General features: G+C 41.2%; 1 protein-coding gene across 1 annotated transcript in view; it reads right to left on the reverse strand.

The window, feature by feature from the left end:
* Window positions 1–900: 900 nt before the first annotated feature.
* LOC107684123 (transcription factor 7-like 2) overlaps window positions 901–23,302 on the reverse strand; it is a 100,181-nt gene continuing 77,779 nt past the window's right edge. Inside the window, exons 5-13 of the mRNA XM_016480335.1 lie at window positions 17,309–17,441; window positions 15,557–15,659; window positions 14,272–14,358; window positions 8,598–8,723; window positions 8,342–8,504; window positions 7,910–8,017; window positions 6,413–6,650; window positions 5,215–5,287; window positions 901–1,712 (exon numbers count right to left, since the gene is read on the reverse strand). Coding sequence (XP_016335821.1) covers window positions 1,277–1,712; window positions 5,215–5,287; window positions 6,413–6,650; window positions 7,910–8,017; window positions 8,342–8,504; window positions 8,598–8,723; window positions 14,272–14,358; window positions 15,557–15,659; window positions 17,309–17,441 — 1,467 coding nt within the window. The 3' untranslated portion in view covers window positions 901–1,276. The remainder of the gene's footprint in view (window positions 1,713–5,214; window positions 5,288–6,412; window positions 6,651–7,909; window positions 8,018–8,341; window positions 8,505–8,597; window positions 8,724–14,271; window positions 14,359–15,556; window positions 15,660–17,308; window positions 17,442–23,302) is intronic.

The following is a 23,302-nucleotide window of genomic DNA, read 5'->3' on the forward strand; positions in this document are numbered from 1 at the left end:
TCTATCTACCTATATGTAGTAGTGTACTTAAAAGTGGCAGTTTGTGTTTTTTGTAGTATTTAATAGTTTTTTATGAACCTCCTAATATACATAATTTGGCCCTTGAGGGTTTATACAGTATGACGTCCGTCTTTTATTAAGTTTAAATTGTATTATTTGACAATCTGCTACCAAACACATTTGTTATAGCAACATTTATACTACATACATAGCAATCTATGTAACGTCACAGCAAATTATGGTTGAAAAAGAAAAAACACATTGGACAACGAAAGAACCTACAGCGTCAAAAGAGGTGGAGAGGAAATTATCAAAAATTTTGGCACGGGAAAAAATCTGTACACGATTCTACAGTCCGGCGGAGATGAGACTGTGCAATAGAAAAGAAGGGCTTGAGACGAAATTCGACTACTGAAGACATGGCACCCACTGTCCCCATTTCAAGTTTCCTTTTCACCTATTGTAAAATGGCTTATAGATATGTTTCTAGAAATTAAGTTGTGCATACGTCTGTTTGTTGTTTAGTTTTACTTTTTTTTGCGTTTTTATTTTTTTGGAGAATCTACACTGTAGTTTAGGTGGAATCCTGGTTTTCAAGAAAATAACAAAAAAATAAAAATAAAATTCATGTCAAAACAATAAAACATTTGAAATTTCAAAACCTCCTTGTAAAAATGGATAATTTATATATATATATATATATATATATATAAGTTGCTTACGTTAAGAAAAAGAATATTTATACAATGTATTAAGAAAATGAAAAGATTTCAAAAAGGGACAACATACTGGATACGACAAGCAATCTCTAAAGCAATAAATACTACTGGTCCTAGCATTGTGACAGTTTGTATTGAATATCCCAAAAAAAAAAACACCCCCCCCCCCCAAAACTCCTCACCTACTTTGTATATCTGTCTTTAAACATGTCAACATAACAATTATGTATTTTTCTGTTGTACAGCTGAAAAAAAGCAAAACAATTGAACAAAAACAACCCCAAAAAAATTTATAAAAAAATTTGGCAGATTCACAAAGCTATACTCTACAACTTAAGTGTATTTAATTATCAATATTTAATCATAATAATTTCATTTTTTTTTTAGATAATGACAGGTCAAATATTGACCAATGAACTTTGATAAAGAATTAACGAAATTTTCAAAGCCATATCGCACAGAAAAAACAAGAGAATCAGAACACAGAATGAAAAAAGACAAGACGCGTGACAGACGGAGAGACAGACAGAGAAAGCTGGTTTAAAAAAACAACGAAGCTAGTCTATCGACTTGGTTACAAGTGAAAGGGGTTGCGTTGTGGCGGAGCTGGGCAGCAGAGAGTGGGAATGACACGCCGATGTAGGCCTGGAGGAGGCGGAGCCTGTGGGTCGGGACGACGACACGTCTGAGGGGTCCAAGGAGCCGTTGTGTGCCGAGCCGGACGTTTTGCCCGCCCCGGAGTTGTCCAACAAAGCTAAGGGTGGAGCCATGGAGAGGTGTTGGTGTTGGGACGACGAGAGCAGGGGGGGCGGTTTCATAGTCAGTGAGAGAGGTTGCATTTGTTCAGTCTGTGGTTTGGACTCTTTCGAGGACGGGGAGGGAGAGACAATGGAGGGGGAGGATGGGGGGGACTCTAGTAAGCTTCCGTCCGAAGAAGGAGGACTGGCACAGCTGCCTTCACCTTGAATGTAGCGAATGCACTTCTTTTTTCTCCTAAAAAAAAAAGAAAAAAAAAGAGGGGACACATTGAAGTTCTCTGTTTGAACCTTAGAGTGAACCACACAGAGCCATAACGTCCATTTAAATGCACATATCTTAAATTCGGGACACCCATGCTGATCTCATTAGCAACTTTTGGTGGACCCACTTTCAGACTCTGCATGAAAATGGACGCTAGAGCTGGACAAGATTAGGGTCAGACACGTCTCGCTCTCACACGGTGTCACACGATTACATGCAGAGAGGACAGGACAGTGGGAGGATGAGAGGAAGATGAACAGACGTAATGAGGAAGGAGGATGATGAAAGAGGTGAGGCCTACATCTCTCTTTGTTTTCCTTCGGCGGCGCAACGCAACTCCAAACAAAAGAACTCCACTCCGGTTTCGCAAACCGCGAGGGGATCCATTCGGTTTACACATCAGCTTGAATTATTACACTCCTCTTTCTCCCTTCTTTTTTCCTGTCTTTTTCCTTGCGTTCCTTCAGGGGAAGTTCAGATGGTGGGGTAAAAGGTTAGAGAGGAAGCGCTACTCTCAGCTTGCCCCTAAGACATGTGTGTGAGCGCTCTGCACAGAGGTCGTGGTGCCATGTTTGCATTTCTGCTCGGGTCAGGATCCTCCCTCGTCTACTACGCCTACGGCCAGCCATTCCAGCCAGCCACATCTCACCAGCGCCAAGCCAGCACGCCGTGAGGTAGGGGTAGAGTCTGAGAGAGAGAGAAATGGAGAGAGAGGGAAAACCTCAGTGTACCTTGCCCTACCTGACCTGACCAACCCTCCTTCCTCCCCAAAAACTCTCTTTATCCTGCCTAAAGGGCGAGCTCAGTGATGCAGCCGAGGCTAACTCCAAAAAGAGAAAAGAAAGAGCAACAAATACAGAGAGCAAAATAAAAGGGAATTAAATCAAAGACGGGGAGCTAGAGAGTTGCGGGAGAACCGGGATCAATTAACCGGCAACTTCTTTGTGGTTTCGTCATTAAAATATCAGCCAGGTAAGGATTGTTTCTCAAGTCATACCCCTGCCTGCTCTTATGCGTGTTGGTTTCAGACGAAAGTGCGAAAAAGACAGAGAGACAGTCAGGGAGGAAGATACACACTATGATGAAGAAAAATGACAAAAAGAGGACGGAAATCTTGTCACGGCCACTTAAACCCACTTTGTGTACGGTGGGCATGCACGACGCGCGACATGCAGCTGGAGGGATCCGCACAGAACAGACTTATTACAGAGGAGACATGGCACTTCAGGGTCAAAGATAGGTGAACAGAGGCAGAGATGTGTTCGCTTGATCTGCCTGCTACTCTGTGCTTTTGTGAGGAGGTCGGTTGTGAATTTAGGAACGGTTTGGGTCTGTCAAGTTGCTAACTGCCTGTCAAACTGCGGCAAATAAGCTAATATCCATTTTTTAAGAGCCATATTGATTCTAAGTATCTCACTGTGTTCCTTATTGATTTATGGGGCTCCGAGGGAATTTCTCCAGATGCATCTTTCAGGAAACAGAGCTGAGTGAGGTCTTTTAACCTTACAGCTCCCTAAATCAAGACGCCATTACCAGCGTTTCTCTCAGCACAGCCCAAAAAATGCACAGGCTGTTCCTCTGAATAACAAGAGGTGCTGATGAACGGCACTACCCCTCAAAAAATACAACTTCAGCAACTCCAGCTACACACATCTATACAAATAAAACAGTTACTGGCTAGCAAGATCGTTTTTTTTTCTCTCCAAGAAATTGCTAAATATTGCGTGGTTTCAACTTATAAAGTACGAACAACAACGCTGGTTATTTTTTTCCTCATGAGCGAATCAAATGAAAGAGATTCAAGAGTCTACAAATTAAAGATGAGAATTACTGTTGTGCTTTTTCAGACAATATTTAACTCATATAAAACATCTAAAAGAAAATTTAGCATTAAAGAAATTTCCTTTTTAGTTATACAATCATTCAATGAAATTGAAATATAAAATATGAAATATTAGTAGTATTTAAGTAAGTATTTGCTTTTCAGTTCCACCACTGGCAGGTATGGCAAATGTGAACTTTGGACCCTGCATCCAACATCCAACGCTCAGATTCACATAAATTCTAAAGTTGAGAAGCTTTCTGTTGTTCCTAAAGGAGGTCAGACTAGAGGGAGTGGATTTTGGAGAATCAGATGGATTTCTAAACTGGCAAGGATAAATGAAATTGGTGGAATGGGGATACAGTTGGGCAAGTAGAAAACGGACAGTGGAGTATCACAACAGCACACCATCTGATGTCCACGATGATGGAAGGGTGAAAAGGAAAGAGTGCACAAGCATGACACAGAAAAGGGTATTACTTAGCAGAAACAAATACCTACCATCAACATATTCCCAATTCAAAGACTGCTTGTATTAGAACAGAAAGACAAGAGGTTGGGACTGAATAAAGGGTTATAAGAGAGGAGCAGAGAAGGAAGAAGAAGGGGAGGAAAAAAAAGAGAGAGGGGGGATGAGATGGCATCACCCCAACCCTATCCTCCACAAAACAAGTGGCTACATCACACAGTTCTAACATAAGTGACCAGGGCAGAACAGTACAAAACAGCAGATTAGTTCCTTGGGCAGAAAAAAAAACAGTAGTACTAAATTATAATAATACAAAAAACTCAAAATAAAAAAAAGGTTTATGCTTGACTTGAAATTTTAACCACAATGCCTTTGTAATTCTTTTTTTGGCATTTTCTGCCCGAGGATTTCAATTCGTCTGAAGTGTTTCTACAGTCAGAAAAGGACAGAAGCAAGTAAGAAAGAAGTCTTTGTAAAACATATAAACTGTAACAAGGCCTCGGAGATCGAAGTAGGAAAATATAATCCATGGAAGAAGTTTCAAGAGAAGAAAAGTTGATTTTTGTCATCTTAAAATCATCATCATCATAATTTCGACGTTCTCCCCAGGAGTGGGGCTGGGAATATACCTGCAGGGTTTGCACCATAAACCCAGCTGGTCAAGCCCGAACAAGGCACGACACTTCTTAGGGGTATTTGCATCTGTTATCCATAGAGGAACATAAAACACAACAAAGAAAGAAAAAAAAGCACACGTCATTGGACACAAAGAGGCACGGAGCTAGAGCAAATGATTCAGCTTTGGACTTTGGTACCATGCCTCCCCAAAAACTTACCATGACTAGCTCATCTCAACCCCCTGGCCACACCCCTCCCCCTTAACAGAGGGAAATAAACCCCGCCTTTTTTATTTAACCCTGCCTCGTTTCAATTCAAAAAGGAGTTCTACATGAACTCCTTTTTCACACACTCACACAAAAACAACCACACAAACAACCCTTCCATCCCACCTAGCAATGAAAAATAAAACCCATTGCCCAGATTTGCAGAAGCTGATTGGCAGAGGAAGTGGCGTGGAGAGAATGCGAGGCTGAGAGAGCCAGAAAAGTGGGAGGAGGTACCAATGAGAGAGTTCCCCAGCTGTCACCTGCTCTAGCACACCTGCCGGCACACCAGATACACACCTGCATGGGCCACACCAGTTATTCTGCTGGTCGAGCCCGAAGCGTGCGCGACACTTCTTTGGGGCGCTCAGATCTGACGGGATGAAGAAGGGAAGAGGAAGCCAGCGCAGAGGAGAGATGAAATCAGAAAAGAGAGCGGAAAGAGAGATAAATTGAATCCAATGAATCTGACGAGCTCTGTAAAAGTCTTTTTTCCCCAACAGATGAATTTAAATAGTAGCAATCAAACGTGCAGTACTGCTTTTACAGTAATATTTGACCATATTTTGTTAGTAATACAAACAATAAGAAATGAAAAACTGCAAGAAACAAATATGAAAGTAAATGATGACAGAAATCAATACATCAGCACACAGTGCATGCCTTTCATAACCAAGGCTCTTTATGGGTAAATAAATGCTCGTTCGTTAAAAGGTAAGCGTTGCGGGATGCAGCAGATATGGATACAATGTCTGCCGGCCATTATTTGGCTGTTCTAGACTAGAGGAGGTGATAGGGACAGGTTGCTGAGGTAGCAGTAGCAGGGAGGAGCTATAGGAGGGAGGCGGAGCATTAGTTTAAGCCAGGGAAACACTACGAAGCTGCTTCATAAACAGGACTGGTCCACTTTCATCCACCTCAAACAGCCCACATAAGCACCAGGGCAAAGGTCATGGGTAGATGGGTCTTTGAGGAGGGTGAAGGCAGGTTGTAAGTGGAGCAGATCAAGAGGAGACAGGGCAAAGCCCGCAATCATGCTGGGGGCATGGAGGAGGCAGGGGCAGCTACTGAAGGCAGTTGAGTAGATTAAGGAGGTTTACCCTGATAACAACATCTTTGGTTATTTTGATCATATTTCCTATTCCTATAAACATATTGCAGCTGCATGCTTAGAGTTGACCAAATCAGGGATTTTTTTTAATACATAATAACATATGACTTTTAACATAGAAGCATCTTTGGATGAAAGTATGTGTATAATGAAAAATGGAGCAAAGGAAACAACTGAAAAGGAGCAAAATAAAGCAACATATTCTTCAAGAGAATTACTGAGCTTGGCAAATAAAAGATATATAAAGCAAATACGGAGTATTATTCATTAAAGAAAGATCATTATATATTTAATATACTGCACAAGCACAAATAAACAAATACATAAAGAACCAAAATAGGGGAAAAAAGCAAGTTAGTAATTTAAGACTCAAAATGACATTAGCACCTGTAATCGGAGGGAGTGAAAGGCAAGGGTTTGGAAAATATTCTCTGTGTTCTGGAAAAAAAAAGAACAAGATACAGAGGCCTTCAAAAGGTGTCCATGATGAAGAGAGACCGCAAATACATGACTCTGCATTCTTCCTGGACAATATCTCACAGTAATCAGCATCATAAAGAAGAACGGTCAAGTGAATCAAATCAATGTAATCAGCAAACCTCCTTAATTGAAAGATGTGGGTGAATTTAAAAAACAACCAAACAAAAATCTTTTTTAATATATATTATTACTATATAAACAGGTATATAAAAAAGCATGCAGCAGGCACAGCCCAAAGTTACAACCACAAAACACAGTGACACAAGCATGGGCGGCACATTCGGAGGCTGGCATTCAGTCACAAGGGTGATTAACTCTCACACTCTCAAAACATACATATCACAGTACGATAAATGCTGGAGGGGGGCTGGGCAGGGGGTGGGGGGCAGCTGGTGAGTCCTATTCCATTGGAACCTTAGTTATTATATTGCAGAAAAGACCAAGACATGAAATGAACAAGAGAGCCCAATGTTTTCACTGATTTATTTATTCATGTAAGAGCCTGAAGGTTTGAAATGCCACTGCAGGACAAAACAGAACTTTCCCTATCGTTCCCTTCGTCCTATTTCTCTGATTTTGTTTATTCCTTGTTTTCTCACTGCTGCTTAGTTTTCTTTTCATTGTGAAACGGTTGGAAGCTCTTGAGGTTTCTTTGAGCAGCTCGGTTTACTGGAGGGTAAGAGCAGAGCGAGAGAACTTTTATTGCATTTGTCCTCCTCAAAAATGGGCTACGGTTCTGCCGGACATGTCCGTGACTGCTGATTGCGTTGAGGCCAAGGTTGGGCCTGGACAGAGCGATTATCTTACTCTGGTTGAGGAACTTTGACTAGGCGAGTCAAGAAACGTGGTCAGACTCCAAGGAGAGTTGACAGGCTGGGCGGTGGGGCCGTTTGTCAGGCGCGAAACTCTGGCGAAACAGTAAACGTTGTGCTCATTCCCCATTTCTAGCGGCGGAGAGAGATGTCCTCTTTCATCAAAGCTGCGAGGCGTTTAGGCCCTGTGGTTATTTAATTACTCTGATCTCAGCTCGCCTTTCTCCTTTTAGGTGAACCAGTGGAATACTAATGGAAGCAGAGGAAAGTCGCACGGCACACAGGGAAAACCCAGACCTGACTGCACTGAGGAAAAGCTTGGTACAGTGGATAGAGCTAAAATAAATCTAAAGTCTTTCAGCTTGACTAAGTCTTGCTGGTCTGTTTTGCTGGTTTTAGAGTGGTTTTGGGAAGCCAAACCAGCAAAGACCAGCCAGCCGTTTTTTAGGTCTGTGTGCTTTAGTTTTCTCCAAAGGCTGTTGGGTAATCGTCACATGGTTTGTAAAATGCACATCTAGATGGCTTTAAACTACTCTGTGGCACCTGGGGAGGGAAGAAAAGATTGTTACTTGTTGAAAACTTAAAAACTTACATAGTTGTCTCGTGCTGACCAGCCGGGGTACAGCTGCATGTGAAGCTGTCGCTCTTTCCTGGCTAACTCGTAGTATTTGGCCTGCTCCTCTCGAGACAGAGCATGCCACTGCACATAGAGAAACACACACACAGACATCCGTCAAAACTGCGGCCATCGCAGAGGAAGAGACCACTGATATTTTAGGCTCAAACAACACGGAAGTGTTTCCATGAGCGGTCCAACCACCATGATTAAAATGTTCCCTTCCCCTGGCATTGTACTTTTACTCAATAGCAACATAAAGCAAGTTTACAATTATATAGAAAAAGAAATGTGAATAAGTAGTGGTTTTCCACCACAGACAACACTATAATCTGTGGTCTTAGTAGCTGAGACATTCTGCTGCCGCTCTGTATGATGTTTTAGTCTTGTAATGTGTGTGGCGCTCACCCTTCGGCCTAGGATCTGGTTGATAGCTGCGCTCTCTTTCAGTGTGCACTCTGCCACCACTTTGGCTCTCATTTCCTTCATGTAAAGCATGAATGCGTTCAGAGGTTTCTTTATGTGTGGCTGCTTCTTCTTTTCCTCCTCTTTTTTCGCATCCTGATGTTTCCTGCCAATGGGAGGGATCAGATGTTAGCGTATGCGTACCAACTTGTGACTTTATTGGATGAATAGAGAACTGAAAAGTGTAAAGTGAACTCACGAGCTGTTGAGGGAGCCGATGTCACTGTGAGAGGACTCCTGCTTGACGTTGTGCGTGACGATGGCTGGGTGGGGGATCCCTGTGGTGTGCAAACTGTGGTGGGGGGGCACCATGTGAGGAGGGAACCTGGAGGAGAAAAGACTGTGTAAATCGTCAGAGTGGACATGGGTGAAATGATGGATGGACACACACACATTCCTGAGCTAAAGACTTGACACATCACAGTGGTTATAAAGACAAAGCAGCAGTAACCTAATACAGTGTTTCCCAACCGGGGTGCCGCGGCACCCTGGGGTGCCGTCTGTCGAGAGCAGGGGTGCAGTGTAAAAAATCATTTTTAAATTTTTTTTTTAATATTTTTAAAATGCTAAAATGTTCAAAAAAGCATCTATTATATAATATCCATTTCTGATGTCGCCAATAATTAGAGATGCACCGAAAATCCAGCTCTAAAAAAAGGTTGGGAAACACTGACCTAATACATCTGTTATGTGGAAGAAAGGAAATGGCAATAAATGACAAATCCAAGATCTAGAACTCACAACATGACACAAAAAGCATTTTGGTTATAAAATGTGATGCATTTCAAAATCAAACAAAATAGATGGAATACATTTTGGGCAGGATATAAATTTACCCATGATGATTTGATTGGATCATAAAAAGTGGGTTATGATTAAATTATTGGTTAAAATTATTAATATAATTTTTCCACATAGCCACATAAGCAGAACAGAAAAGTTGTTTCAGAGCCAGAGAAACTGATTACATTTTTTTTTTTTTTACTTTTTTTCCTCCTTCAAAATAACAGACCAATAATTCATTAAAAAATAAGACAAAAAAAAAAAACCTTAAGAAAGCTATTAGGTTCCGCTTTTTTATGTATTTAACATCAAAATGTTTGGATTTGACTGCATCATAAAAAGTGGGATATAATGTTATTGGTTAATATTATTTCTTCCCACCCACATGTTCATTTCAGTGGTGGAGTAAAAACTGTATTTTGACAAAAGATCAAATATTATGCACATTATTTTCTTTCAAATAATGTGTTCTGATGACAAACATACCACAAACATTTATGAATAAATTAAATATGGTCAAATTGTTTTAACTGACATTTTTTATTCAAAATCATATTTTTGATTAGTGAGGTCAATTCTGGACCATTTAGGGTGGTCATTTTCTTCTCATTTATTTGCAATTTGATTATTTTCTTTAAATCAAACTAAAATGCCCCCTGGCTATTTTAAAGACATATCTATAATATCATCCCCCTAGCATTCTATAAAGATCAGTAGGAAAGCAGAATAAATTCCTGAGCGTACAAATGAACATATCTGTGCCTGAGTGTGTATGTGTATGTGTGTGTGTAGTGCATCCCATCTGTGTGTGGCTGTACACAAACTTGAGAGAAAGAATGGTGGATGATGAAAAAAAAAGAGAAGGAATAATTATTTTTTTCAAACAGCTCATTATCTGCTTGAGTGTGGCTATATGGCTTGGAGCCAGAATATAATGATGAGCGTAAACTCACAAGGAACAACTAGTTTCTGTTGGAGGTTCTCTCTGGGGACTGTGTTTCACCCTAATCTCTCTTCTCCTATTCTCTCTTCCCTTCATCCCTGACACATTTGTGTTTGTGCCATGTCATCCGGGCCACCCGTCTGCTTCTACTGAGGGGGGACCGGCGTTGTGGCTGCAGTGCCATGATCATTAGCCCCCACCTTTTTTCTTTCTCTTTCTGTCCTTGCATACTTGTTAAAATTTCCTCTGTTCCGCCGTCCAATTTTTTCTTCCTTCTCCTCCAGACTGTCCCATCAGCACCACCCCCACCCGTGCCGCTGTTGCCATAGCGAGGCCCAGGTTATGGTTTAAACATGACGGCCATCACTTTGAAGCACAGGGCATCATTCCGCTCATCAGCACGCAGCGGAGCCTGCCACCAATTTAGCCCTGCTGAGGGAAGAGCGAGACAGAGAGGTGTGCCGAGAAGGGCCCCTGCAGGGCCCAATGTCTCAATCTTCTTCCACACCAGCGGAGTGTCAGTGAGTGCCATTTAATTGCCAATCGGAGCGATGGCCTCGGCGCCTGTTTAATGTATAATGACCCCGCCGGTGTGTTCTGTCTCTCATTCACTTACTCTTCCTCTGCGGAAAAAGAAGGGATGGGAGCAGAGGTGCGGGTGGAGGAACATATCAAAGGGCAGGAACGGGCAGGGGCCAAGGGGCCTACACTTCCTCCCCCTGTCACCCGGGACAGCCGATACACCTGTACGACTCCAACCCCATTATCAAAACTATGTAGCTCATTTGCCAGATCCGAGTCCATGCCGTTCGCGATCTGAAATGTATTTTTTAGGAGGCTGGAGTGAAAAGCAGATCGCTACATGAAGCCCTGTGTGCTAACTGCATAATACATAGCAGCAGATAGGGCCATCAGAATCTCTCTGAGCTGAAGACAGGCACTGGAGAGCAACATATGGGCGTCTCTTAATCCTGAGGCCTCCTGGAGTTCTTGTCCACTGACTGTGAAAGAAGACAAAGCAAGACTTCCCTCTCCCTCTCTCTCGCCAGCTTTATTCACAGAAAAACCATAAACACAATTAATGAAGCCTTTTCCTGGTGCTCATTATTTTGCGCAGGAGGCCGATGACAGAGGACGTTGGTTTTGACACAAACATGCTAAAGCACCTTCCCGCCGCAGAGACACAAGACCACCACTTATTAATCTATGCTAATTCAATTACAGATGATCAAAATGCATTAGCTCTTCCCCAGCACATCACCAATCCCCCTAGCCCCCATTCAGAAGATTCAATTAGCCTGCACTGGAAATAGGATGATCACAATATAAAGGCCTCATTAGAATAGAATCAGCTGTCACTTAAGTGAAGGTCCAGTGCCGGAGCAGCGGCTGCAGACCCGCACGGGCTCCTGACGGCGGAGCAGGCCTAGGCAGGGTACAGTACAAATGACTTCTCTATGGAGCCGAGACCTCAAAACACACACACAGGTAGGCCTGTCGCAATAATCAATATATCGACTTATCGCGCAATATATGTACATGACCTCAATCATTTTTGGTGACGCAATATATCGCCCATTATATTTACTTAAAAATTAATGTCTCTATGTTTTGTACATTGCATTCCACTTGCGCCTGTGTCTTTTGCAGGTTCTCGTACATAACGTGGTATAGTCATTAGATGCTAGTTCAAATTTAAAAAAAATGCTTCTACAAAAAAAGTTTTATCTGCAGATATGGCCTTGTTTAGGGATCTGTGCCTTTGTGCGTACGGACATCTGACTGCTGAGTAGTGATTGTGTTTTTCAGCAATAGTGTGCACCCTTCATTTACAGAGAAAAGAAGGTCAGGGAAAAATCTCTAGATGGAAAAATCTCCATACAAGGATTTTGTGCATTTTTCTTTTTTTCTACTTGTTACTTTGCACTTTTTGTTAGAAAATGTTTATTTACTATTTATTCAGGTTTTTTAAGGTATCTAATATTTTGATACTTAATTTCCATTATCTAAATATTCTTAAAAATTAAAAGTTTGTTGTCATTTGGAAGTGTGTAGGCCTTCTTGCATTATTATGCCGTTACATTATGATTATATATTCAGTGGCATAAAATGGTGTTTAAAATGACAATAATATCGCTTATCGCAATTATTTCTGGGGCAATATATCGCACAACAAAAAGTTGTTATCGTGACAGGCCTACACACAGGGTGAAAGCTGTTGGTGTCAAATGTGTAAGGCCTTGGTTTCAGAGCCAGCTGTAATAAAACAGACCTTTAAGAGTCAGGACTGGCTGCAAAGACCCTGGTGTCATAAGCAGAGCAGCAGCCAATGCACTCGGATCATCACTGCAGAGCTAAATATTGTGTTTCAGAGCTGTTATGTTTGGCCTGACCACTTTAAACTGTGTGATGATGATGAAAATATACTAGATGCAAGTGCGAGATTGGGCCTCATTTACTCACGCAAGCAGAATGAATGTTAATTGTTTGTTAGAACATTCTTGTGTGAATTTGCTGCATTCACTAAGATAATTTACTTTATGTTTTATTATTTACTTATGAATAATTTTTTTCTGCTCATGTTTCTTGAAGTAATTTGCAGTTCAAGAATGAACTGTTCATTAGTTATTCTTATGTAAAAAAAATTTTTGCATTTAATGAGTTGTTTTTCGTTAAGATTTTACAAATGATTTTACTGAAATTCGTTCTGCTCATTTCATGAATGAATTGTTTGTAAAACATATTGTGCATAAATGTGTCAATGTACTTAAGAGTGAACTGTTTGTAAAGCAATTTACTAGATTTGTTGCATCAATGAGAACGAATCTAGAAAAAATATTTTACGAGTGATATACACAAAAATTAATTCTGCTCGTTTGATTAAATATTTTTTCTTTTTCAAGAATACATTTTTCATAAGTATAGTTTGTACACAAAAATGTATAATTACGCAAGAATAGTTTGGCGAATAATTTACACATTCGTTTCTGCTTTTTTAATGAACGAACTGTTCATCAAATCATTCTCAAGTAAATTTGACATATTTATGCAACAATTTATGCAGGAATGACACAAATTTTGCACAATTCACACAGATTTGTTTCCACTTGTGTTTCATGAATGAGAGCCCAATGTTTGAGCATGTTAAATATCCTAATTTCCTGAACAGAAACTCTCTCTGAGCTCTGAGTATCTTCTCCAAAGCTTTTCTCCCCTCAAAAATGCTCAAACCCAGGCCAGTGTTTAAGGCGCACAAACCGCCCCCGTTCTTGCTTCCATGCTCACATTTATCCATCAACGTCTGCTGGTCCAAGCTCACCAGGCCTCCAGATCTGCTTTTCCAATCACACTGCAATTAAACAGGAGTTTGTCCCTGTCTGGAGACACAGGCTGGGCTTGAGTTGGTCTCCATTTCTCGAAACTATAAACCAGATCTGCCTCTGTGCCTCTCTGGCTAGCCTCAGCACTACCACCATCATCATCATCGTCACATTCATCATCATTGCGAAAAGAGTATCATATGTTTCAGATTAGGGGGGAAAGGCTGAGTAAATGCAGAAGGTGACCACCATATGAAGCTGTTTGCATCTCACTTTTATGTTTAAATGACATTAAAGCAATAAAGCAAACAGAGATTTGTCATCTACAGCAAACACCTCCCACTTCTCACATAACAGATGAGGAACAGTCACAAGGGAGCAATCACTGTGACAGTTAAAACAAACATACGCTCACACACATATCCCACAATCCCCCCACACACACAACCATTATTGCTCTCTTGGGGACATTTGTGTCCAAATTGCCACTTGAACCAGACCCCAAGAGCCCACACAAAGCTCTCGCTCAGAGTCCAACAACGGCCCTCGAAATCTGCAGCATTTTACGAAGAGATTCTTTACTTCTGCATGTGACTGTAGCTAAATTGACAGTCCTCTTGTTCTCTGCCATTCAGTCGGGGTAAACGTTCTTTAGGGGTCTCATTATAAAATGATAACAATAATTAATATCTGAATACGTAGCGGATCGCATGGGACCGTCTTATTGAACACTGAGGCGAGAGCTGTCTCTCCTTAAGGGAGAAGTTTGCAGAGGTTTTGACACGCTCGCGTTCTCAGCGAGTCGGCCGTCCCAAGGCTCAACTCACCTTGACATGGACGCATTGACAGTGAGGGCAGTTGGGTAGGGGTGTCTGAAACCTCCCGTCGTGATTGGGTAAACTGGTTGACCTTGCCTAGGAAAAGAAGAAAGGAAGAGAGGTAAAGGAAGGGATGAAAAAAGAGGGGAAAAAAGCACTCTCTATGCAGGCGGCTTTATTCTCATTTGATCAGAACAAAAATCTAGGGGATTGCAGAGCGCAGATCAAAGGGAGGCAAACTCTGAACAATTTGAATGCCACAAATCTGATAGGAATGGCTAATTAAATTTCATAACCCTGCGCTTGGTGTCGATGGAGGCCCCTCTCCCTGAGCTGAAACTAGGTGTTTTGTTGTGCTAATTAAAGATGAAGCACCGGCCCCTTTAATGGAGCCATCACGCTAATTGAGGTCTACACATCCAAAGACAAACAATAATGAATGTAAATTTATACCAAAATAAAGTGCAGAGAATCAAAGGGCCGTGGCTGCGCTTGGGGCATCTCTCGGTATTTAGATCGCGGTGAGAAAACATTAAATTAACAGAGCTTAATTTGTAGCCTTTTGTCATATTAACAAGTGTTGACAAGGGTTACCAGGGGAGAGCCCCCGTGTGGAATTGTGGGTAAAATACTGGCAATCACAGTTCATTACTCTAATTGGACAATACAGAGACATGCAAAATAGCATTTGCCACAAAGAGGCAATTTAGAGTTTAGGGGTTGAAGAAAGCCATGGGTGCATTGCTGTGGGCCCCAGCGGTGCCTTTCCAGAATGTATAAACTGTACAGAGGTTAAGAGTTAGCTTTTGTGGTATGTGATGGCCGAAGTCTCAAACTGCATCTTAAATACCCAGAGGCCCACAGCAAAGTGGACAGAGGCCTGGCGAATATAAAATACACAATAACAAAATGCAACATATTTGAACAAATGCAGTCTTATGAATGTCATAATATATAAAGTTGGATTCCTCAAAAAAAAAATCTGTGATTCATAATCAAATTGAACCCTAGAAATATAAAAGCTGTAAAATAAAATAAACACTAATAAAATTGTAATATTTTATTTTAATCAAATATTTTATTCAAAATGTAAATGTTCTGGTATATATTAAAATATACATTAAATAAAAAAGAATTATATTCAAAATTAATTAATTAAAAGCATTTTTAAGATCTCAGACTGGACCCCACTGTACATCATGTTATAACACCACAAAAAAATAAGCACTAAAGTTTCAAAGGATTAATAATAATCACAAAGATGAAAGAAGAGGAATAAAACTGGGCTGCTTACTGTGGTACTAACCATCCTAGCGGATGGGGAATCTGGCCTACAGTGCCAGGTGACAGAGGGTAGTAGGGGGATATATCTGAAGGATGTGGAGGCCTTGGGATTCCTGCAAGAGACAAAAAATGCAAAGAAAAGAATGAAGAGAGAGAGAGAGAGAGAGATGTGTGTGTGTGAACGGTGTGCAAATGTTTCTGCTCTTGTCCTGACACAGAAATTCCCCGATGAAGTTTAAGTGTTAAATTTATCCTTTGTGAGATACACAATTGAACAAAGTCAACATCAGAGGGAGGTGGGAGAGGGAGGAGGTTGAGCTCACATGCACAGCTCTAAATCACACGTTCTGATCAAAGCTTGTGGAGGCAGCCACGATGTTGTATGGCACACGGGAGAGAGGAGAAAAAATACAGAGCCCTGTCACATTTGTCTATCGAATCAGAGGATTAACAACGGGCGATAATTGAGGTTCACAAGTCAACAATGCAAACACTGCGGCACGTGTTCAGAGAGACTGACACATTTGCGGTGGATATCTGTTCAAGTGTGGAAACAGTCCCAATATTGGTTTTAGAGTTTAACGACCAATTAACTACATTATTAACATTACATGTGGTGGGGAGATGGTTTACAATAGCATAAGTTAGCATAGAATATCTTACAACTTTTCACAAGAGCTTTTAGCAACTATGTGAATGACAAAATAAACATCTAGCTAACAAACTAGCTGACTTTGGACTGACTCAATGTACTTCCACTTAGACTACTTGATACTAGTTTGCCTCAAAATCTACTGGTTCAGTAAAAATAAAAACTCAACAAAAGTAGTCATTCTAAAGGTAAATGACTAAAACGAGTGTAAAAATTCTGCTTGATACTGCAGTGCTGGCTAATGCTAGCTGCGCAGGAGGAGGAAAACAATGCCTCCACAGCACATTGGCACTGCGTACAGCGGTCTTAATACAATTTGTTAATTAATTAAACTCTAAACTCAATTAAGCGAGCCATTAAGCAGCACATTAAACAGTCTCTGAGTCCTTAAAGAGGCCCTTAGTGATAAGGTCTGTTATGAGAGCAGAAAAAGACCTCTTAAAGTCAGCATGAAAGGTTGTTGACAGCTTTGAAGAGCAGCTGTTCGACTGTATAGTGTTTACAAAATGCCTCTCTGTGCAATAATCTGATTCTGAAACATACCACCAAATGACATTATATCACAGCTGAACAGAAATCTTTTTGTTTTGAGATGAGAATCCTGACAGATAAAACATAAGCCTTCAAATCGAGTTTCCCGGTAAACCTCCTGTTCATACAGTTTTCATCCTGGTTGGGAAATCTAGACTCCACAATTGTCCGATTTGTATGTCATCAAAACGGGGCAAAAACTGAGATTTTGTTTCTCAGAATCAGAAAAAGAATTGCTTCGGGATCCCGCAGTTAAGTAACAGAGGTCCCCGGCTACATCTCCCAGAAGTCAAGTGGCTCCACAGGCTTAACTGACCCAGGTCAACAGCTCCATCTCAACATGGCACACGAAAGGAGAGGTGCAATCTTGGCCCTGAGCCAAGACAACTCTGAAACGCTCTGATGCATCTTACCAGGTAGCTGTGAATGCAGTAGTACAGACTGGCGAGATCACACAGTGTAACCGTGACAGCGCCTGAATAGGTTAGGCTAGTTAACAGGCCTGAAGGTTAGCCTTGGGTTTCGTCCTGCCTGTTTTGAAATTCATGAATGTAAAGGAAGACGTGCATGCATATGTACCTGTTTTGGGGTCCACGTCTGCCTGTAGATGTGGAGGGGGGTTCCCAGGCGTGAAGTGCTCATTGCTGTAGGTGATCAGAGGTGTGAGCGGGTGCACATGGTGAGGGTGCTGTACCACGGGGACCTTATTAGACTGGCAAGAAACAGAAAAAGAGAGGGAAGGGGGTGGGAAGAAGAAGAAGCTGTTAATACATGTTTGGGTTGAGGCAGAAACACACTGGCGCCTCGATTTCAACTATGCATCCATCACAAACCACAAGCCCATTCTCAGAACAGTGTGGTTTGTAATTAAAAACACTTTCAGAGGTACACAATATTGATTCAAACAGCCATTGGATACATAAAAGCCTGATTGCATTACGTGTCTCTGACCCAAAAAGCATCACGTTTACAATCACAGAAACCACCTAATAAACCAAATGACAGTCATTCTAAGCACACTCTTGCTCTCCCTCCTTTTTCTCTGGGTTACCCACATCTCGCGCTCCTACCCCTTCCTCTTCCTTCAGGGTCTGGTTTTGGAAAGGGTTTGCATTATAAAAGATAGGAGAGGAGGGGTGGAGGGGAAGAGAGAAAATCCATTTCTGCATTTTGGTCACATTGGTTTTAGCTATGTAATCTGCTCTTTGTGTTCTTAAGTGGCACAGGCCCCATTTTCAATTACCCAAGATTACAGCCGAGCAGAGGGGTGCTGAGGCATAGCCTGGCATTAGTGTATTCCCAGTACACGCGACCTAACCAGATTACTGCCGTGCCGTAGATTTGACGGGCCACACGTGGACTGGGATTTGCTTCCGTAGACGCTGCATAAATTGGCGCTAACCGAGCCGACTGACAGGAAAAAATCTCACACCCTGAGTTGTTCACATGCATGCGGGTTTTGAGGCGCCCACGTGTCTGATTGACAGCTGTGCATGTCCCGCAGCACATTCGAGGGAATGGAAAAGGGCACATAGGGGCCACTGTCTTTATTTAAAACGTGCCAAATTAAATCCAGCACTTGAGATGTTGTTAAAAAAGCAATGGTGTTGGATGTCAGGACATGATTTATAAAAGCAGAGGTGAGCCATCCTTTTGTCAGGACTAAAATATCTAAGCTCTGAGAATAGGAAGGACACCAGGGCCCAGGCCTGAGAGGTTGAAGTATCCATCCAGGGACTCTAAACGTGGAGAAAGAGGCACAGAGAGAGGCCGCTTTCAGCACTGGGGCGTTCCGTTCTGCCATACTCCCAATGAAAGATTAATGAACTGAACAGAGCTGCTTGGGGAAAGAAAAGGGGCTCTGGGGATGTTTTTGGGGCCCCTGAGAGCAGAAAACAGCATGGAGACAGAAAGAGAAATGCGAAAAAGGAAAGCGCGAGGCCACAGAGAAAAACAACTCGAGAGATAAGATATAAAAATACATTTTAAAAAGAAAGACCTCTCATCAGAAAAACAGACGAGATGATGACAGCTGCCAAACAAGGCTGACGAGTTTGCCATTAAAGGAATGGTGCTGCACACTCCTCCACCACGAGCTACCCCATAACCTCCCCCTCAGTAATGATGTGAAAGAATGTTGTCAATTCTCCCTGCGCTGAAAGGCTTTAGTAGCCATTTAAATGAGTTCTTTTGTCCAAGGCCTCTCCATTGAGGGACAGCTCCAAATGGCTGTCCACTGCGGCCACATTCACCCAGAGACAAGCCAAATGATTTACATCACAGTCACTGCGTCTAACAGAACCCCTTTCAAACGCCACATAGCCACACGAATAATAGCTGGGCATCCCGTTTAACTGGCTTCTAGGGAGCGCAGCACGCTATCGCAGTTCGCTACAGTAGCGTTTCTGCCCGCTTCTCTACGTGAACAGATCAGTAAGACCCTAAGAAGAAAAAAGGAGGTAGATTGGAATAGCTAGAAATGGAATTTCTTGAACTTTTATTCTTCACATTGGGAGACCCGCGCCTGCTAGAAAGACTACTTAAAACATGGACCTGCGTTTAGGCCTCATTTTAAAACATGCAAGCACTTTTCTGTTTGGTTTTTCTTTTTTGTCATGACGCCTTCCGGACAAGACACACAGCGGGACAAAAATAACATGGCGCAATGGATAATCACCATACAAAAACACATTCTTTAAACAATTTCCCTTCTGAGTGCTATTCAAGTCCATTAAGAGTTCAGTCTTAAGAAAAGCTTCACAATAAATCTGGCTCTATTGACCCCGTTGCTATTGTACGATGGCTTTACCATGTTCTTCCAGACATAGCTAATTGTCTCTAGCATCTCAGGGGAGTGAAGAAGACCACCTACGTATGCGCCTGTGCATACCCGCGGACAACCACATACTGTCGGGCGCTAACAATCGCAGAATAGGCGCTCTTTAAAACCCTACTTCTAAACAACTCATTGAGTTTAGAGACAGACACACGGAGGTCCAGCGAGACGCACAATAAACCCACACAAGGAACACAAAGAAAATATGTGGCCGTCTTTTTCCCTATTATGTGCAAAGAAAGCGGGCTACTTCCTGTTTAATAGTTTGCCAATACCTCCCACCACAACCATCACAACTACACAGAGGAAAAAATGCTAAAGGACTAATTCACATAACCAGCTAAATAATAATAATGATAATATCAAAAAATTAAAACTAGATTTCCAAATGTGGTAATTTCCTGAAAAAAAACAGCAGTTTGTAGATGTATTTTGGTAAGGTAAATAAATATAAAATACTCTTAATATGTGTCAACAAAATCTGTCTGCATAGCCATTGATTGTGTGAGTAAATCTGTAGACAAACGTACCCTCCTCCGAACCAATAAGATTGACAGTTTCTGCTTGGGGTCGTGACCCCTAGTGGTGGTCTTACAAAAGCCTGGCCTGTTTTAATGGAGAGGCCATGGAGAGGCCTGTTTGTCTTAGAAGAGCATGTCACACTCATTTTGATGCAGCGTCTATCAAATCCTGTCCTTCACTCTCTCTTCCTCTCTCGTTTCAAACCAAGTTATGTGCACACACACTCACACACACATGCACTCACCCTTCTGACATCTTTAGATAAGTCTTCAGACAGTTTTTTACTTTTCATGATTCTGATCACAAGAATCACTTTTTATACTCACAAAATACACACTGTCAAATAAGAGAAAGAATATATCAGGGATCCGAATTCCTTTTGAGCAACAAATTGCCATGATCATTTTAGTAACAATTTGCAGCAAATTTTAATTAGTAGTAGTAGTAGTAGTAGTAGTAGTAGTAGTAGTAGTGGTAGTAGTATTATATACATATAATTATTCTTATTTGTATCATTTATATATCGATTTTCACAATACTCAAGGCCACTTTACAACAAAGCACAAATACTCAAGGGTAAGCTTTACAACAAAGCAAATAAATAAATAAATAATTACATACATAAATATTTGTAAAATATTTAAACAATAATTAAAAAATAATAATTTCATAAAGACTGTAGCGGTTTTTTTTGACAATGAAATATTTAAGAGCAGAACATAGTTATAAAAATATATATTTACTATATAAATTTCCATAATAAATTATAATTTAAATAAATCATAAAAATTCTAATTTAAAATGTTTAGCTTAATATGTAGGAGAATCCTGATATTTAGTTAATCTTATTTAAAAAAATCATTTAATAGAGACTGGGAGTTTTTTTTAGACTTAAATATTTAAGAGCAGATCGTAGTTATAAAAATATACATTTACTATATACATTTCCATAATAAATCATAATTTCAATAAATCATAATTAAAAATGTACAATTTATAATGTAAAAGAACTCTGATACAAAGTAAATCTTACATCAGCTGATTATTAGAAAAAAATTGCGATACTTAGTTATATTAGTGGTATCTGGTATCTGTGAGTGGCCTGTGGAAGAGATACAAGGAAAAAGAGGAAGACAGAGGGCCGGACAGCAGCAGGAAAAAGCTGTTGGCGCTGCATTTCCGCTTGGTGGCACCTTGCAGAGCAATTTAAAGACAAAATGTGAAGGTTGCGACCTTGTGGCCCCTGAGGGCCCGAGCGCCTCTCTCCGCTTTACGGCATGATATGATGAGTTGTCACTGGAGCTTGTGGGCTCTAATGAGCTGTAGTGGGGCTGGGGTGGGGGGGACACGCAGGGGGTGTGACATCCTCATGATGGATAGAGGGGCTCTCAGGCCTGCGAAATTCCAGAGCAAGCAGAAAAAGCTGCCAAGAACTTGAACTCGAGAAGTGTACGTGCCAGTGGCTCGCATCCAAGCACAGTGGACACAATGCAGAAAACATCCACGCTTGTTTATGTATCGGAATGTTCAAATGAGCAAGAAATAGATGCAGCCAAATCCACGCAGCCAATGCGTGTCGTTCAGAAAAGAAAGCTCGAAATGAGAACTTCAAAAGAATATGGAACTATGATGATGTCACCGTCACTATAACAACCCTCATCCGCCCACCGCTCACACAAACGGATACAAACAAAACAAATGCCTAACTTTGACACTCTACGAAAATATAAATAGCAACTTCCCTCCTCTGTTCTCAATACAGAAAAACATAGTGCCAATTCTTTACTTCCTTAATATAAAAACAATTATGATAAAGAAAACTGTAAATCAAATTGGTTAAAAAAAAAACAAGAAAACATGTAATATTGCTTCTAATGAAATTGAAAACAACATAAAGGTGCAGGATTATTTAATGAATAATTATTGATGCATTTTAAGCATCAAGTAAATGAAATAATTGTTTTTTGTTAATTTAAAGCAATAAAGAAAAATTAAATAACAACCAAACTAATTTTCTTAAATGCAAATTTCAAATCTTAAACATCAAAGCCACAGCCTAAAAATAAGCACCAACAATACTTATGCTATATTCCTTCTGTTCATATATTATGACTTCCCTTCCAAACCCTCAACCCTGTCATCAGACATTTTTTTAATGCCATATCCATCTATCTATCTCTTAGTTCTTCCTTATGAAACACACACACACACACACACTCACAGACATCTTAAGCCACTCTGAGGCAGATAAAATGACATCCTTTACCACAGTCCTAGCACTGAGTATGTCTAACAAAAGAAGAAAGAAGATTTTAAAAGGGCCACAGGAGTGTGAAAACAGCGTGTGTATTAGCGCTGAGCACTTACCCAAGCATTGAGACTGAATTGCCAGCAGCCAACCTGTTGTAGGAGAGACAGCCCAGAGGCCAGAGAGCCAGTCTTTCCTCCCCTCTCCTCCAGCCCCAGTGAAAGGCCTTCTCTCGGGTACATGAGTAGCTCCGTGGCCCTCCCCTGTCCTCCACCTCTCACTCCCGCCAACGAATAAGAGTATTTCTCCTTTCTTCCCTCTCTTCTTGTTCTTTTTCAACCTTAGCTTCTTTCCCAAAACTGCTATTGTGTTTGAGCGGGCACATGTGTGTGTCCCACACCAAAGGGTCGCACACACACAGAAGTTCACGTGCACGCCATTGTTCGCAGGGCCGTTTTTTTTTTTTTTTTTTTTTTTTTGTGGAGTGGGTCTTTTGCGGATCACAGGGAGAGCTGCGTCTCAGGACGTCCGGCAAGGCCTGTCCTCCGCCAGCGGATAATCACTCATTTCTCCGTCGGGTTTTCCTTCAGCAGTCAGTCTGTCCAGCTCAAAACGATACGTTTTTTAAAAAAGATGAAGAGAAATCTCACTTGATAGTTATCAGAGCTGCAGAGATGTCTTCCCACAAGCAAAGAAACATGAAAAAACACTAGGAAAAAAAAGGCTTATTATGGTTGTGCATGTGTCTGTCCAAGTTTGTGTGTGTATGTGTGTGTGTGTTTGTGTGGGTTCTGCAGTGCCTCCAGGATGCCCAAAGACGAACTAGCAGCTTGAAAAGCCTTGGCTACAACAAGGTAAAGCGAGCAAGGCAAGGGAAGAAGACAGAAAGAGAGAGAGAGCGAGAGAAAAGACAAGAGAAAACAACATCCACAAAGGGAGGGCAAGATCAGCAAAGTGTGGCAAGCAG

Source organism: Sinocyclocheilus anshuiensis, unplaced genomic scaffold, assembly GCF_001515605.1.
Source record: "Sinocyclocheilus anshuiensis isolate Anshui unplaced genomic scaffold, SAMN03320099.WGS_v1.1 scaffold553, whole genome shotgun sequence".
Taxonomy (NCBI): domain Eukaryota; kingdom Metazoa; phylum Chordata; class Actinopteri; order Cypriniformes; family Cyprinidae; genus Sinocyclocheilus; species Sinocyclocheilus anshuiensis.